We start from the raw sequence: 12600 nt of genomic DNA, 5'->3' as shown, positions 1-12600 counted from the left end.
TTGATACCCATCGTAATGAACAAGCGAAAAAAGAGCCGTAAATACTTCTGTTCGGCACTGTATATATATTTAAAACTGGCTCAAAGCATATGAAGTTTTCCATGTAATTTATATAGGGAAAAACAACTTTTTCGTAGAAGTGGTATAGAATTATTTTGTAAATCAACATTTTTCCATCGGAGAACTCTGTTTTGGTTCATGAGCCTTCCAATAATAATACCTAATTGTTTATTTTACAACTTTTTAATACTAGCGATTTTTTATGTGTGCGTCCATTACATTTTTTTTCGGTGTCTTTGGGGGACCCATAAAAAATAGTTAACATCCTATAGTTGCAGCAGATTTTAAACTAAACCTATGTGTCTTATATAAAGGCGTTTTATCTTTTTCATAAAACCCACTTTTATTGAAAATATACTAATTACAATCGCTTACTTCTAATTTTATAAATTCTTACATAAAACTTAACCTAAAAAATCCTAGAATGCATTTGTAGAGACATTTATTGTACGAATATTAATACCAAAGTTCTAATGGACCTAATGAATACCTCCAACTTAATAAACTAGCGATTAGCTTTACGTATTTGGACTTTTATAAGTTCTTTAAATAAATTTATAAATTGTGTAGATGTTTAAAATTGAGTTGCCAAGAATACTCAGCACTCTCGTATGAAGTCAAGAGATTTGTATGCAGAGAAACTTGTTTGAATAGACAGAAATTATATAGATATTACTTATGTATTTGTAGGTGACATGTGTGGATACATAGTCTATCTATGCTGTGATCCTTAGTTCCGGACTTTCTGTCGACTTGCCAGATTAGCTAAGAAACAGTAATAAAAAACATACAAAATTAATTACAGTACATGTGTGTGTGTAAAAATAGAATTATTAGAAAAGACCAACAAAACCAACAACCACCACATGATCAAGTGAATTGCAGCGGAATAGCTGCGCTTGATTGTGTTGGCATAACAAAAACAAAAAAAAAAACGAAAAACGAAAAAGTGGGAAAAAGCAAACTTAGCACCACAGTGCATAGGCAACAACTAACTGGCTGAGTAAGTGGGCTCGTCGGTTCGAAGCCTACTGAAAGAAGTCTGATGAGGAAATGTGGTGATTTCCGAAATAGCTATCCATTCTACCATTTTTTTTTTTCACATTATTGTTGCTTTTCCACAATAAGTTTTTCATTAAAAACGGCCTCAAGCTCATTAAAAATTGTTGAAGGAAATAATAAATTTCGTAAGCACATTGTAAAAACGTGGAATATTTTTGGAATAAATTTGAAATTTACACCCATTTTTATTATTTTTTTTTTTTAACTTTTACAACAATTTTTGCCAAATTTTAAAAGAAAATTGTCTCTTTTAGTTGCTACTTCGAAAAGAATGTTTAATTCTGTCTAAAACTAAGTATCATTCATTAAAATCAACTAAACAAAAATGTGAAGTTATGACATTTTTCTAAAGAGAATCTAAGTGAATCCAATCCAATTGTTGTAGAAATGACAAAAATTGGTGTAAATTTCAGATTTATTCAAAAAATTTTCCACTTACATACATATGTACATATTTACAATGTGCTCACAAAATTATTTCTTTAAATACTGCATATCGATGGCCGAGTGGAAGATCGACCTATCTCGTCGGCAGCCAGTTCGAAAACATTCTATGTCAAAAAACTTTTCTAGAACGCCCTATTTCAGGGACTCAGCCATCGATATACATATTCTTCTTTCCAAAGCCATTATAAAAACTTAAAATTGGGTAAAAAATAACCAAGCTAAAAATTTTTTCATGCCAACATCCTGTTATTGGTCATCACTTTCTCAGGAAATTGTAATGTGCGAATCATTTGATAAAACATATAAAATTATTGAATGCAATTTTTTCATTAACTTACTCAGTTCCCTGGTCGATGCACTAGATTTGGTTGTTCGCCCATTTGATGACTGCACAGTGCTATCCGATTTAAAGACTCTAAAACCAAAGCAAGTAATGTAAATACCATAGTTTAGTAGATATTTATATTGGTCATCGAGGAATCAAGCGGATCAGATTGAAGAACGTATGTATGTATGTATGTATGTATGCAAATCGTCGTTATCAATGTATGTATGTATGTATGTCAAAGGCCTAATTGACTTTTTTTTTGGAAATATGAGCTTTTCGCATTGATGGCGACGATATGAATGTTAAAGTAGTACCAAACATGCTGTAGTTTCTAAAATGTATATCAAATAAACACAAACACCTATGTATGCAAAATAGTATTTTCCTAAACATTTCATGCGATTGCAACCCACTTCAAACAAGAAAAGTAAAATTAGTGTCCTTTAAGGGAATAAATGTGCAGCAAGCCTAGATCCATTCGACCGTAAAAAACCGTTAGTAACACCATAACCAAATACGAAAACCGAAATCCTTTGTTTTTTTACCTATTCATTTACTCATTTCAATATCGAGGGAATTCCATTTGTGACAGTTTGCAGCGCTACGTCCTCTTCAGAGCACCGCGAATCAGCTGAGTCTGTGGTATCAGACCCCTCAATGCATAAAATTCTTCGCGAATTATTAAGTTTTTATTTCAAATATTGCCAATTTAGAAATAATATAATAATAAATATGTTAGAAATTTACCTCTTCTTTATGAGTAGCAGCACCTTCTTCTTCATAACCAACAGCACAAATAAAATCAAACCCTGGGAAGCGTTGTAAATGTCGGCGAATGCGAAAATAATGGCGTACTCACTCTTACTGCCAACGATATAGCCCAGCACCTCCAGCAACCAACCGATTCCCATAACAATGAACAATCGAAAGAAGAGCCATAAACTAAAGTATTTCATTAAATTGGTTCTTCCATGGTTGGTGAGCATACAAATACTCACATGAGGCACACGTTTCATTAAAGAAGAACTTACTCATTTTTTTGGGAACGCAAATGTCGCCTGCTGTCTTCGCCCTGAGAGAACATTTTCAATTCCTTTCGTATGGTGTAGATCCGCTCAGCGGTTAGGTAAAATATAACCATGTTGAAAACAATAAGCACTAGGCAGGGTCCGTAGAAATAAATCATGGCTGACCAGTCGTCAACTTCACGCGGAATTAGAGACTCAAAAGTTATGTGCGACTGCATGAATATTTATTTACACGCGAACGTACCTTTCAACCAACAATGGGAATATCCTATACCGGACTTGAGTTTATTTGGCAAATCGGAGTACTGCAAAGCTATAGTCAAAACGGTCATGAGAGCCGGCAGACCCCAAGCGTAGAGAGCGTAGTAGAAGAATCGTTTTCTCTGAGTCAAATGCTGAACATTTCCTTTGGTGCCGCGAAAATTGTGCCAAAGATCAAAACAGATGACATTAAGCCAGAAAAATACCGCCGTGAGGAAATAGTACGTCACAAATCCTGTCGAAATATATAAAGAAAATGCGTTCACCAATTTGCTTATTTTCTAAATCTTAAAGCCTATAAAATGAAATTTACCAATAATGGCGCAAAGCAAGTTGTCGTAATCCGATTTTTGGATGTTTGTCACTACAATCATCGTGGTGCCAATAGCTAACGACAGTAGATAGCAAATTAAACATTTGGTGTGCAAGTTCCACAACTCCGGGATGAGCCAGTAGATCAGAATGGTCGCATATAAGAATGGAGCAGAAATCATCAGAACTGCGAAGAATAAAGAAATTCTCGTTCATAAGTATTTGATTTGAAAAGATTGCAAGTACACTTTCACCCACTTATCGTGTTGAGCATGAGTGTTGGAGGCTCCTCATAGGTAATGGGACAATTCATTGGATTCAGCATATATTTTCCATCTTCCGCCTTATATCCTTGCAGGCAATAATCCCGTCTTGAAAGGAGCACCTGATCACTTGTGCGTAGCAGTGTACCATTCTGTAACAAACGAACGAGTATGCGTTTCAATTAATCAATTTAATCTTTCATGGCTTACCTCAAACAATTCCCAACGGTGTTCTTCATATTTATGCTGCATAAGCATGTATGCTCCACCGCAGGGGATTCCTTGCTGCACCACAAATTCATCCAGGACATGCATCAAAACCTGGCTGTTATTACGTAAAGTAATATTTACGAAGGGCGAATAAGAAAGCTCCTCACTCAGCTTCTCATTACATTTGGAATCGGAGTCCTTGCTTGTGCGATACATTTCCGCCCGAGGATGACAGCAAAACTTTACGCATCGTTTGAGGCGACACACACAGCCTCGAATGTGTTTCTTCACATGCTGACGTTCTCCACCGTACAGCTCCACAAAGTTGTAGTGGCCGATTAGAGCAGGTGGCACCAACACACCTTCATAGAGGTAAGATCCGTTGCTGAATTTTTTGCTGGCGGTCAAATTGACGGTGTCCTCAAAGGCGCAATTGGATATTTCCGGCAAAGCATTAATGTGGCGAAAGAGATAGGGGGCTCCGAGAAATAGTGCGAAGATAAAAGCCTTCATTGTATCGAGTGGTAAATTTTGAAGGTCCGGATAATGCTTAAGAATAAAGGAAATCAAAGGTTCAATTGTGGCTGTTTATTAATTAGCATAGAAGGATATATCAACATCTAACAAACTAATTATTTAAACAAACAAACAATTTTATTTAAATGAAAAGATTGTTCTATACCGAAAAGGTATAGATACCCTCATTTTTTTTATTTTTAAATCAAAAAATATTTAGAGGTCGCGCAAAGCGCTTAAAATTTGTCATGTATTTTGTATGCGGAAAAACGACTTTTCGTAGAAATGGTATTGAAATAAATATTTTTCGATCAGAAAACTCTGCTTCCCTTCAGGAGATTCCAAATAATAATACTTAGTTATTTATTTAAACATTTTTTCATAGTAAATATGTTTTATAGGTCCGCCAAAACGCCCAGAAAATGCAAGAAAATGTAAGGGGGGATAAATAAAAAATCTTTAGTATTAAAAAATGGTTAAATAAACGATTGGGTATTGTTATTGGAAGTCTTCTGAAGAGAACCAGAGTTTTCCGATAGAAAATTATTGATTTTTAAGAATTCCTCCATACCATTTCTACGAGAAGTTATGTTTTCCCCCACATAAAATACATGGAAAACTTTGAGCGTTTTGAGGGACCTCTAATTATTTTTTTTAATTTCGAAATAAAAAATAGGGGTATACTTTTCGATTTAGAACAAGCCTTGGCGGTGAGAGCATTAAAATTCCGACTTTACTTATTTTGGACAACCCTAGTGTACAATCTTGACTGGCATTAGCTCCTTTGGTATGGTGATTACCTCCGTTAGGAAAAACACTGCAGTGATTTTTGAGCCTGAATTTGAGATTGATAAAAAGAAGACTAGGCTCTTTAAAATAATGGGGGGAAAACTGAGTTTTCTAAAAACTCCTAGGGGATACAAGAGATACATTGGCTGTCTTGAGTATAAAAGAAACATAGGAAGCTCACTGAATATAGGCAAAATCGGACTTTTCTAGCTGATTAGGTATGATGCAATCCAATCGGAACTCGGAGCCTTGAAGGCTGAGGGAATTGGTAGCCGAGGGCAAGAAAGTCGGTTTTAATTTTTTCATTTATTCGCACAAATTTTCTTAATAGCTTAAATAACCAACAAAACATGCGAAGCTTAAAGCCGAAATTTGGTTTAATGTTTTTACTTATCAGCATTCAATGAGTCACCAACTGGCTACACAAAGCCGTGCTTTTTTATGAAATAAATAATAAATATATGAGTTTCCAGTGAATACTCCGACGATAAAAGTTCATAAAAACTTAAACAACATTCTTATCAGAAATTTTGCCTTCCAGCCGGCAACATCGGAGGGCTGCGCTAAATCAGCATTTGTCATGTTTGCTGGCAATGACTTTCCTTATAGCTGAAAAAATAAAAAATTACCACACGCGTACACCCGAGGTTAGGTAATAGTAGCACCAGAGCTCAAACAACAAGCTCCGTGTAATTTGTTGTTGGTTCTGTACTCTTCAATGTCAATTTACGAAAAATTCAAATCCTCTCCTCTGCTGCTGCTGTCTTGCGTCTACATGGACAATAATCGGGATTCTTTAGTTATTTACGTTTTATTGCTCAAAAGAAAGATAGGATATTATTTCTATCCCAGATTTTTGAAATCAAAACACTTCTACAATATAAAACACACACAACATTATTTATAACTCTTCTTTGGTTTACGACGGCTAAAAGCTGCAAATTGTTTATAAGCATGCGACCTCCGATTTTATCGAATAAAATTTAATTCATAAATACATAATACAATTTAGCCGGCCTCGTATGCTCGAGTATGTGCATTAGGGTGGTCCTTAAAATTAAATTAACGATTGTTTTTTCAGTCTCACAGCCCCCTCGATCGGTAATACCACGATCACAGAGATCACATATATAGTTTGGTTCCGATTGGAGACGGTTAAGGCGTGTCGCACAGTGGGCAAAGTGCAGATTCCTCTATAGAGGCTCTAAAAATTTGAATTAATTTTTTGGTCCCTATTGCAGTCGTTTAAGACGTTTTTATAGGGTAATCTGAAGTTTGACCCCTATGCGGCACGCTTTAAACGACTCCAATCGGGACCAAAATTTATATGTGATATCTTCCACTATAGTAGCAATGACTTAGGGGTTGAGGCTTATGAAATCTGATGTAAAAATTTGCATTCCTGCATTTGCGGACCAGCCTAATGTACATATACGCATTTGGAGAAATCAGGTGGCAACCCTCTTCAAAAAAATAAAACCTTATTGCACTTCTAAAGACTAAGACTTTTCATTTGACAGCGACGATGTACAACTGATACCTTCGCTTATTAATATTGAATATAGTAATTTCCTTAACGGGTGGCAACCATCATAAAAAAATAAAACATTGATGCTTATTTAATAATCTTATAATTTTTTTAGACAGGTGGCAACCCAATAGAAATTCTAAGTACCAAAGTTCAGTCTCTTATCGATACAGCATAACTAGAGAAAATCTTGTCCAAATCCGTTGAGTAGTTTTCGAGATTAGCACCCCTATTGCGAGTGTCGACTGGCAGTAGATAAACGACTATTAAGCGATTATCGATTATCGATGGTATTGTGAGTGTCGCTTAGTCGNGTCAACCATTCACAATAGCACACATTTTTATCGATCAAGTTACACAATAGCAAAATAAAAGATGATCGACTCGATCGACAAATTTCTATTCTACTGCCAGTCGACACTCGCAATAGGGGCCTAGAAGATAAATAGTTTTAAATAGGAGTTTACAGAATTTGAATGACTAAATGGGATTTCATTTTAAAAATCAGTGATGGGCATACATACATACCCAACGATTTGCTGGAATATTACGTGCTTATATTAATCCAAGTGAAACTTAATGGAATTGCTTGTTTTTCGCTGGTTTTAGCCCCCTGTCACTTGTTCTCAATCAATTTTGGATACTTTCCATAAAATTATTTGAGGAATAATTATATGTACATACATAAATATATATATATACATTAGACTGCAGCACCAAAAAAACTTGCGGTTTTTCCACCGGGATTACAAAATTTATTATATTTTAAGACGTCCATCAAAATATTTCGGAAAATATTAAGCTTTAGGCGAGCTGAATAGTTTCTTAAAGAACTTTTTGAAAAAGGTCCCCTCAGATGACAAAACAGATTAGGCCTAAAAAAATCTGCATACAAATATTTAAAAATCTTTTCAACGGATTCATAATAATGAGATTTTTGATGCTGGTTATCTACTTTTTTCAAAGAGTAATTTACGAAAAACTTAAATAACTGGGGCAAAACTATTCTGATTTAGACTTATGGCTTCCCGGTAGAAGGTAAATCTTTCGATTTTGTAAATTATTAAAAAAAAAATGATATTTGAGGATTAGGTATGGTAGCATGAAATGTCACAATCTGCTTAATTGTCATGTAGTTAATATGGCGCCCGAAAAGTGACAATGAAACTACCTTCTTTTTTGTATCATGAAAGAATCAACATTGAACTGCGACAAAATGAAAAGAAGGGAGCACGAATTTCGATGTGCAGCAAAACTCTCTGGGAAGACAATACCTGTAATTATTGTACCATGGTTCATGGGTATATACATATCAACATGCATACATACATAAATATCTATGTTTGTCTGGCATTCAGCGTTGCCAGCAGAGCGCATTTTTCCCCGTTTTGCGGGAACGTTGAACAAAAACGGAATGGCGGGAATAAAAGTGGTGAAAACGGGGAAAACCGCATCCGCCGTGCCCATAAATATTTCATTAATACTATTTGGCTAAAATAGTGTGCGGTAAACTCATGGGAAAACTGTATGGAATTTAAAGTTTAGTTACGCGAAGAATCTCGTCCGTCAGCATCCGCCTCCAATCAAACTCGAGCATATTGCACAATATGTGCAGCAAGCCTTCTTCTTAATGGCTGGTTTTCACTATGTCATATTTAGGACGCCAAAGATTTGTCGACAAATTTTGACAGAACTTTATCTCCTTTATCCATACCTTTACCGATAATTTGGTGTGCCAAAAACAGACAGATTGCCGATTTAACAGCACACGTACACGACTAAAGACCTATCCTGACCTATCCTCCTTATTTGACAATGCGAAATCCATTGAATATCACATAGTGAAAATAAGCCTTAAGAAATTTTAGTTGCAAAAATATGCAAAAAGCATGTTCAAAAATATATGTAAGTCAATTCATGATAACTAATTGCCAGCTGAAAATTTCGCAGTTCACTAATGGTTCGGTATCACATCAAACTAAAAATGCAGAGCACAATATTGTATTTTCTGCATTTGATCACTTATCAGTGCTGTTGAAATCAGTATTCAGCGATTCCAAAATTGCATCACAATTTCACACGAATTATATGTACAAATAGCGCATAACTAAATGCAATATATGTTTTAATGTAATTTTTTAAAATTAATAATATTACATGTAAATTTAATTGTTATTGACTGAGTTGTTAAAATACGGTAATTGATCGTACAAAAAAATAAAACGCGGAGAAAAATTGATTTGCCATTTTTAAAAACTGGGTTATATATAAAAAGGGAAAAAAACGGGAAACCTAAATTGAAAAATGGGAAAAATATATAGAATTGCATGGACAAAAAGAGAATAGACTCGCCCGAAATCTGGCAACACTGCTGGCATTTCTTATAACTTTATGCATTTAATGATCCTGCAGAGGTCGTTCGCATTCACATTTATGTATCACAAATTTTACACATTAAGCGCTCATTCACCATTCGGCANTTAAAGTTTAGTTACGCGAAGAATCTCGTCCGTCAGCATCCGCCTCCAATCAAACTCGAGCATATTGCACAATATGTGCAGCAAGCCTTCTTCTTAATGGCTGGTTTTCACTATGTCATATTTAGGACGCCAAAGATTTGTCGACAAATTTTGACAGAACTTTATCTCCTTTATCCATACCTTTACCGATAATTTGGTGTGCCAAAAACAGACAGATTGCCGATTTAACAGCACACGTACACGACTAAAGACCTATCCTGACCTATCCTCCTTATTTGACAATGCGAAATCCATTGAATATCACATAGTGAAAATAAGCCTTAAGAAATTTTAGTTGCAAAAATATGCAAAAAGCATGTTCAAAAATATATGTAAGTCAATTCATGATAACTAATTGCCAGCTGAAAATTTCGCAGTTCACTAATGGTTCGGTATCACATCAAACTAAAAATGCAGAGCACAATATTGTATTTTCTGCATTTGATCACTTATCAGTGCTGTTGAAATCAGTATTCAGCGATTCCAAAATTGCATCACAATTTCACACGAATTATATGTACAAATAGCGCATAACTAAATGCAATATATGTTTTAATGTAATTTTTTAAAATTAATAATATTACATGTAAATTTAATTGTTATTGACTGAGTTGTTAAAATACGGTTATTGATCGTACAAAAAAATAAAACGCGGAGAAAAATTGATTTGCCATTTTTAAAAACTGGGTTATATATAAAAAGGGAAAAAAACGGGAAACCTAAATTGAAAAATGGGAAAAATATATAGAATTGCATGGACAAAAAGAGAATAGACTCGCCCGAAATCTGGCAACACTGCTGGCATTTCTTATAACTTTATGCATTTAATGATCCTGCAGAGGTCGTTCGCATTCACATTTATGTATCACAAATTTTACACATTAAGCGCTCATTCACCATTCGGCACATACGCACGCGCATTTGTTGTAGTGATATAGTATATATGTATGTACATATATATACATTTGGATGTAAAAGTATAAATATGTATGTATGTATGTATGCCTACGTGTATATCTTGTCGCATTGCACATATGTATTTGTGTTATAAGAGTTTTAAGAGAGAGCTGCACTCTAAAGGCCCGTTTACATACAACTTTGGCGTTGCGTTGGCGTTGGCGTTGGCGTTGGCGTCGCTTCGACATCTGACTATGATTACATGCATTTATATGAAAGTCTCCACATAACCAAAATTGGGCAACGTCAACGCAAAAGCAAAACAGAGAGATGGCAAAAAGCGCAGTTACCCTCGGCCGTAAAAACGGAGAACGTATCAGCTGACACGATCTATCTTATGGGATCTGGGTGTTAAGAAAAACTCACCACCGCATGACCGTGACGTAGACGTTGCATCTCTATCTTTCTACCAACAGCAAACTTGATATGTTTCTACGTACTTCTACGCTACGCTACGTACACGTTCGCGTGCGTCGTTCGTCAGCTGTTCCAAATAACCAAAATTATGTGAAATAATTTTCCATTTTTAATCAAATGCGGACAAGAAATAGCGTTTTAATGCATTTATTGGTATAAAATCTTTATTCGCTGCTAGGCGTTCATTGTAGCAAGCAGGGGCGTTACTCGCCAACGCCAACGCAACGCCAAAGTTTTATGTGGGTGGGCCTTTAAAGGCCAACGCCAAAGCCAACGCGTAACTTCTATGTGGACCGGCCTTAAGTGTCATGTTTATTGATGCGCGTCGCTTTTACTTTGTGTCGATTTAGAATACCAGAATGAAAGTTGTTTACCTTTTTAAGTGCATCAGAGTGCAAAACCAAACATATTCTTGTATATATGTATATTTTAAATCTGGTAATTCAGTCCAAATTTTTCAATATGGTGCTTCTTTTTGTATATTTGCTTCGCGTAAACAAAATCAAAATCTTTATATTTTAACGCAACGATTTAGACGCCCCGAACTCGCGCTTGTTAGCCGGCCAAGTAATCAATTGCAACTGTTCGAACGTTCCTTTGGAGTGGAAGAACAAAGCCTATACACAGGGTTGCCAAGTTTTGAATTTGAAAAAGCACTAAAACCCCCAAAAAAAAATCGCGTTTTTTTTCTCGAAAAAAGCACCAAATTTTTATTGGAGTATTTAATGGACTTTGTATGCAAGAAAAATTGTATTGTAGGGATGCCGATTCAAATTAATAAAAAATCAATTTATTCTGTTTTCTATAAATTCAAATATTTTCATTCAAGCGACCTTAAGATTCTTGTTCTTGTTTTCTAATTTACAACTGTGTCCAGCGTTGCCACCTCGCTTAGATGTAAGCAAAATTGATTAATTTTTCCTGACTGTTAAAATACTAAAATTTTCTTTGTTTTGCTAAATCGTTTCTAAAATTCCTATCAAACGAAAGAAAAACCCAGTAATGAAGTTTCATGAACTAAGTGGTAGTTTAAATCTACACTGCAGACTCTTGTGATCTTGTGAACTAAAGGAACATAAAGAAAATTTTCTGTGTCTTATTTGAGCGTCTTTTCCACTGGCGCATAGTGGAAAACATATTTTTGTGTCAAAAAAGCTGTCTGCTCATCAAATCCCACCCGATTTTGATTTTTCTATTTTTTCAATAGTGCTTTTTTGAAAAGTCGTATAAAAAAATTCAGCCCGAACTTAAGGTCTAAAGAGCGAATGTAATTTTGACATGATTGAAAGTGCTGCCACATATTTGGTTGGTAAACATATGCTCTCTCGCTTATGATTGTCATTGTGACATAATTTTGTTTCAATTTTTGTAAAGTTTCTTATAAAACTTACAATTGCTATAAATTGTGCCCCCTGTTTGTCGAGATTTACAGATTTGGTGTCTTCAAACTAAAAAGAAAAGTACCAAAAAACGTACCAAGCACTAAACTCTAAAATTTTCGCGTTTTGAATGAAGCAAAAAAAGGACTAAATTTAGTGCGAAAAGCACCAAGTTGGCAACAGTGCCCATACACAGATTCAATGTTGATTATTTTACTTTTAGGTGGCTTTGCTTTTGGTTGTCGCTCAATTAAATTTTTATAATTTTTCAAAACAAAAGAAAAACAGTTTGAAATAAATTTAGCAATAAAAAGGAGTTTGGCGAATCGTCGGGCAGCAAAGTGAAGAAAGTTTTTCTTGCACATAAGCCAAATTGATCAAAATAGCGTAGTACAAACCCACCATGGTACAAACCAACAATAAAAACATAATTTTGAAACTGATCATTAACTCATGGATAAAATAAAAATTTTTGTTTTGTATACTAAGCAAATGTTTATAATTCGGATTTTGCAAATTAAATA

At 34.9% G+C, this 12600-nt stretch overlaps 1 protein-coding gene across 2 annotated transcripts; it reads right to left on the bottom strand.

The window, feature by feature from the left end:
• Positions 1 to 369: 369 nt before the first annotated feature.
• On the bottom strand, positions 370 to 11258 carry LOC108371691 (G-protein coupled receptor Mth2-like). 2 transcript variants are annotated; one of them, XR_001848781.1, is made up of 10 exons: positions 11072 to 11258; positions 3972 to 4520; positions 3757 to 3913; positions 3500 to 3685; positions 3170 to 3421; positions 2929 to 3100; positions 2645 to 2839; positions 2443 to 2566; positions 1908 to 1984; positions 799 to 825 (listed from the first exon to the last, which is right to left on the bottom strand). XR_001848781.1 is itself a non-coding variant. In XM_017627297.1 (9 exons), the coding sequence occupies exons 2-9, from the start codon at positions 4482 to 4484 to the stop codon at positions 791 to 793; spliced, it is 1587 nt and encodes a 528-aa protein (XP_017482786.1). In that variant the 5' UTR covers positions 4485 to 4520; positions 11072 to 11258; the 3' UTR covers positions 370 to 790. The 2 variants fall into 2 exon arrangements, 1 of the variants encoding a protein (XP_017482786.1); XM_017627297.1 differs by lacking the exon at positions 2443 to 2566 and having other exon boundaries at positions 370 to 825.
• Between the last annotated feature and the right edge of the window lie 1342 nt (positions 11259 to 12600).

This window comes from Rhagoletis zephyria, unplaced genomic scaffold (genome assembly GCF_001687245.7).
Source record: "Rhagoletis zephyria isolate East Lansing unplaced genomic scaffold, Rhagoletis_zephyria_1.1 Rzeph_scaffold_05150, whole genome shotgun sequence".
NCBI classification, from domain to species: domain Eukaryota; kingdom Metazoa; phylum Arthropoda; class Insecta; order Diptera; family Tephritidae; genus Rhagoletis; species Rhagoletis zephyria.
The sequence above is the reverse complement of the archived record's forward strand: the minus strand, read 5'-3'. Positions and strand labels throughout refer to the sequence as shown.

What these genes read in the sequence shown, in the direction of transcription:
- LOC108371691 (XM_017627297.1), bottom strand. Translation starts at nt 4,484, where the DNA reads ATGAAGGCTTTTATCTTCGCACTATTTCTCGGAGCCCCCTATCTCTTT. An exon ending in ACTCATGCTCAACACGATAA is followed by an intron (nt 3,686 to 3,756) that starts GTGGGTGAAAGT and finishes TATTCTTCGCAG; the next exon opens with TTCTGATGATTTCTGCTCCA. An exon ending in TTCCCATTGTTGGTTGAAAG is followed by an intron (nt 3,101 to 3,169) that starts GTACGTTCGCGT and finishes TTCCGCGTGAAG; the next exon opens with TTGACGACTGGTCAGCCATG.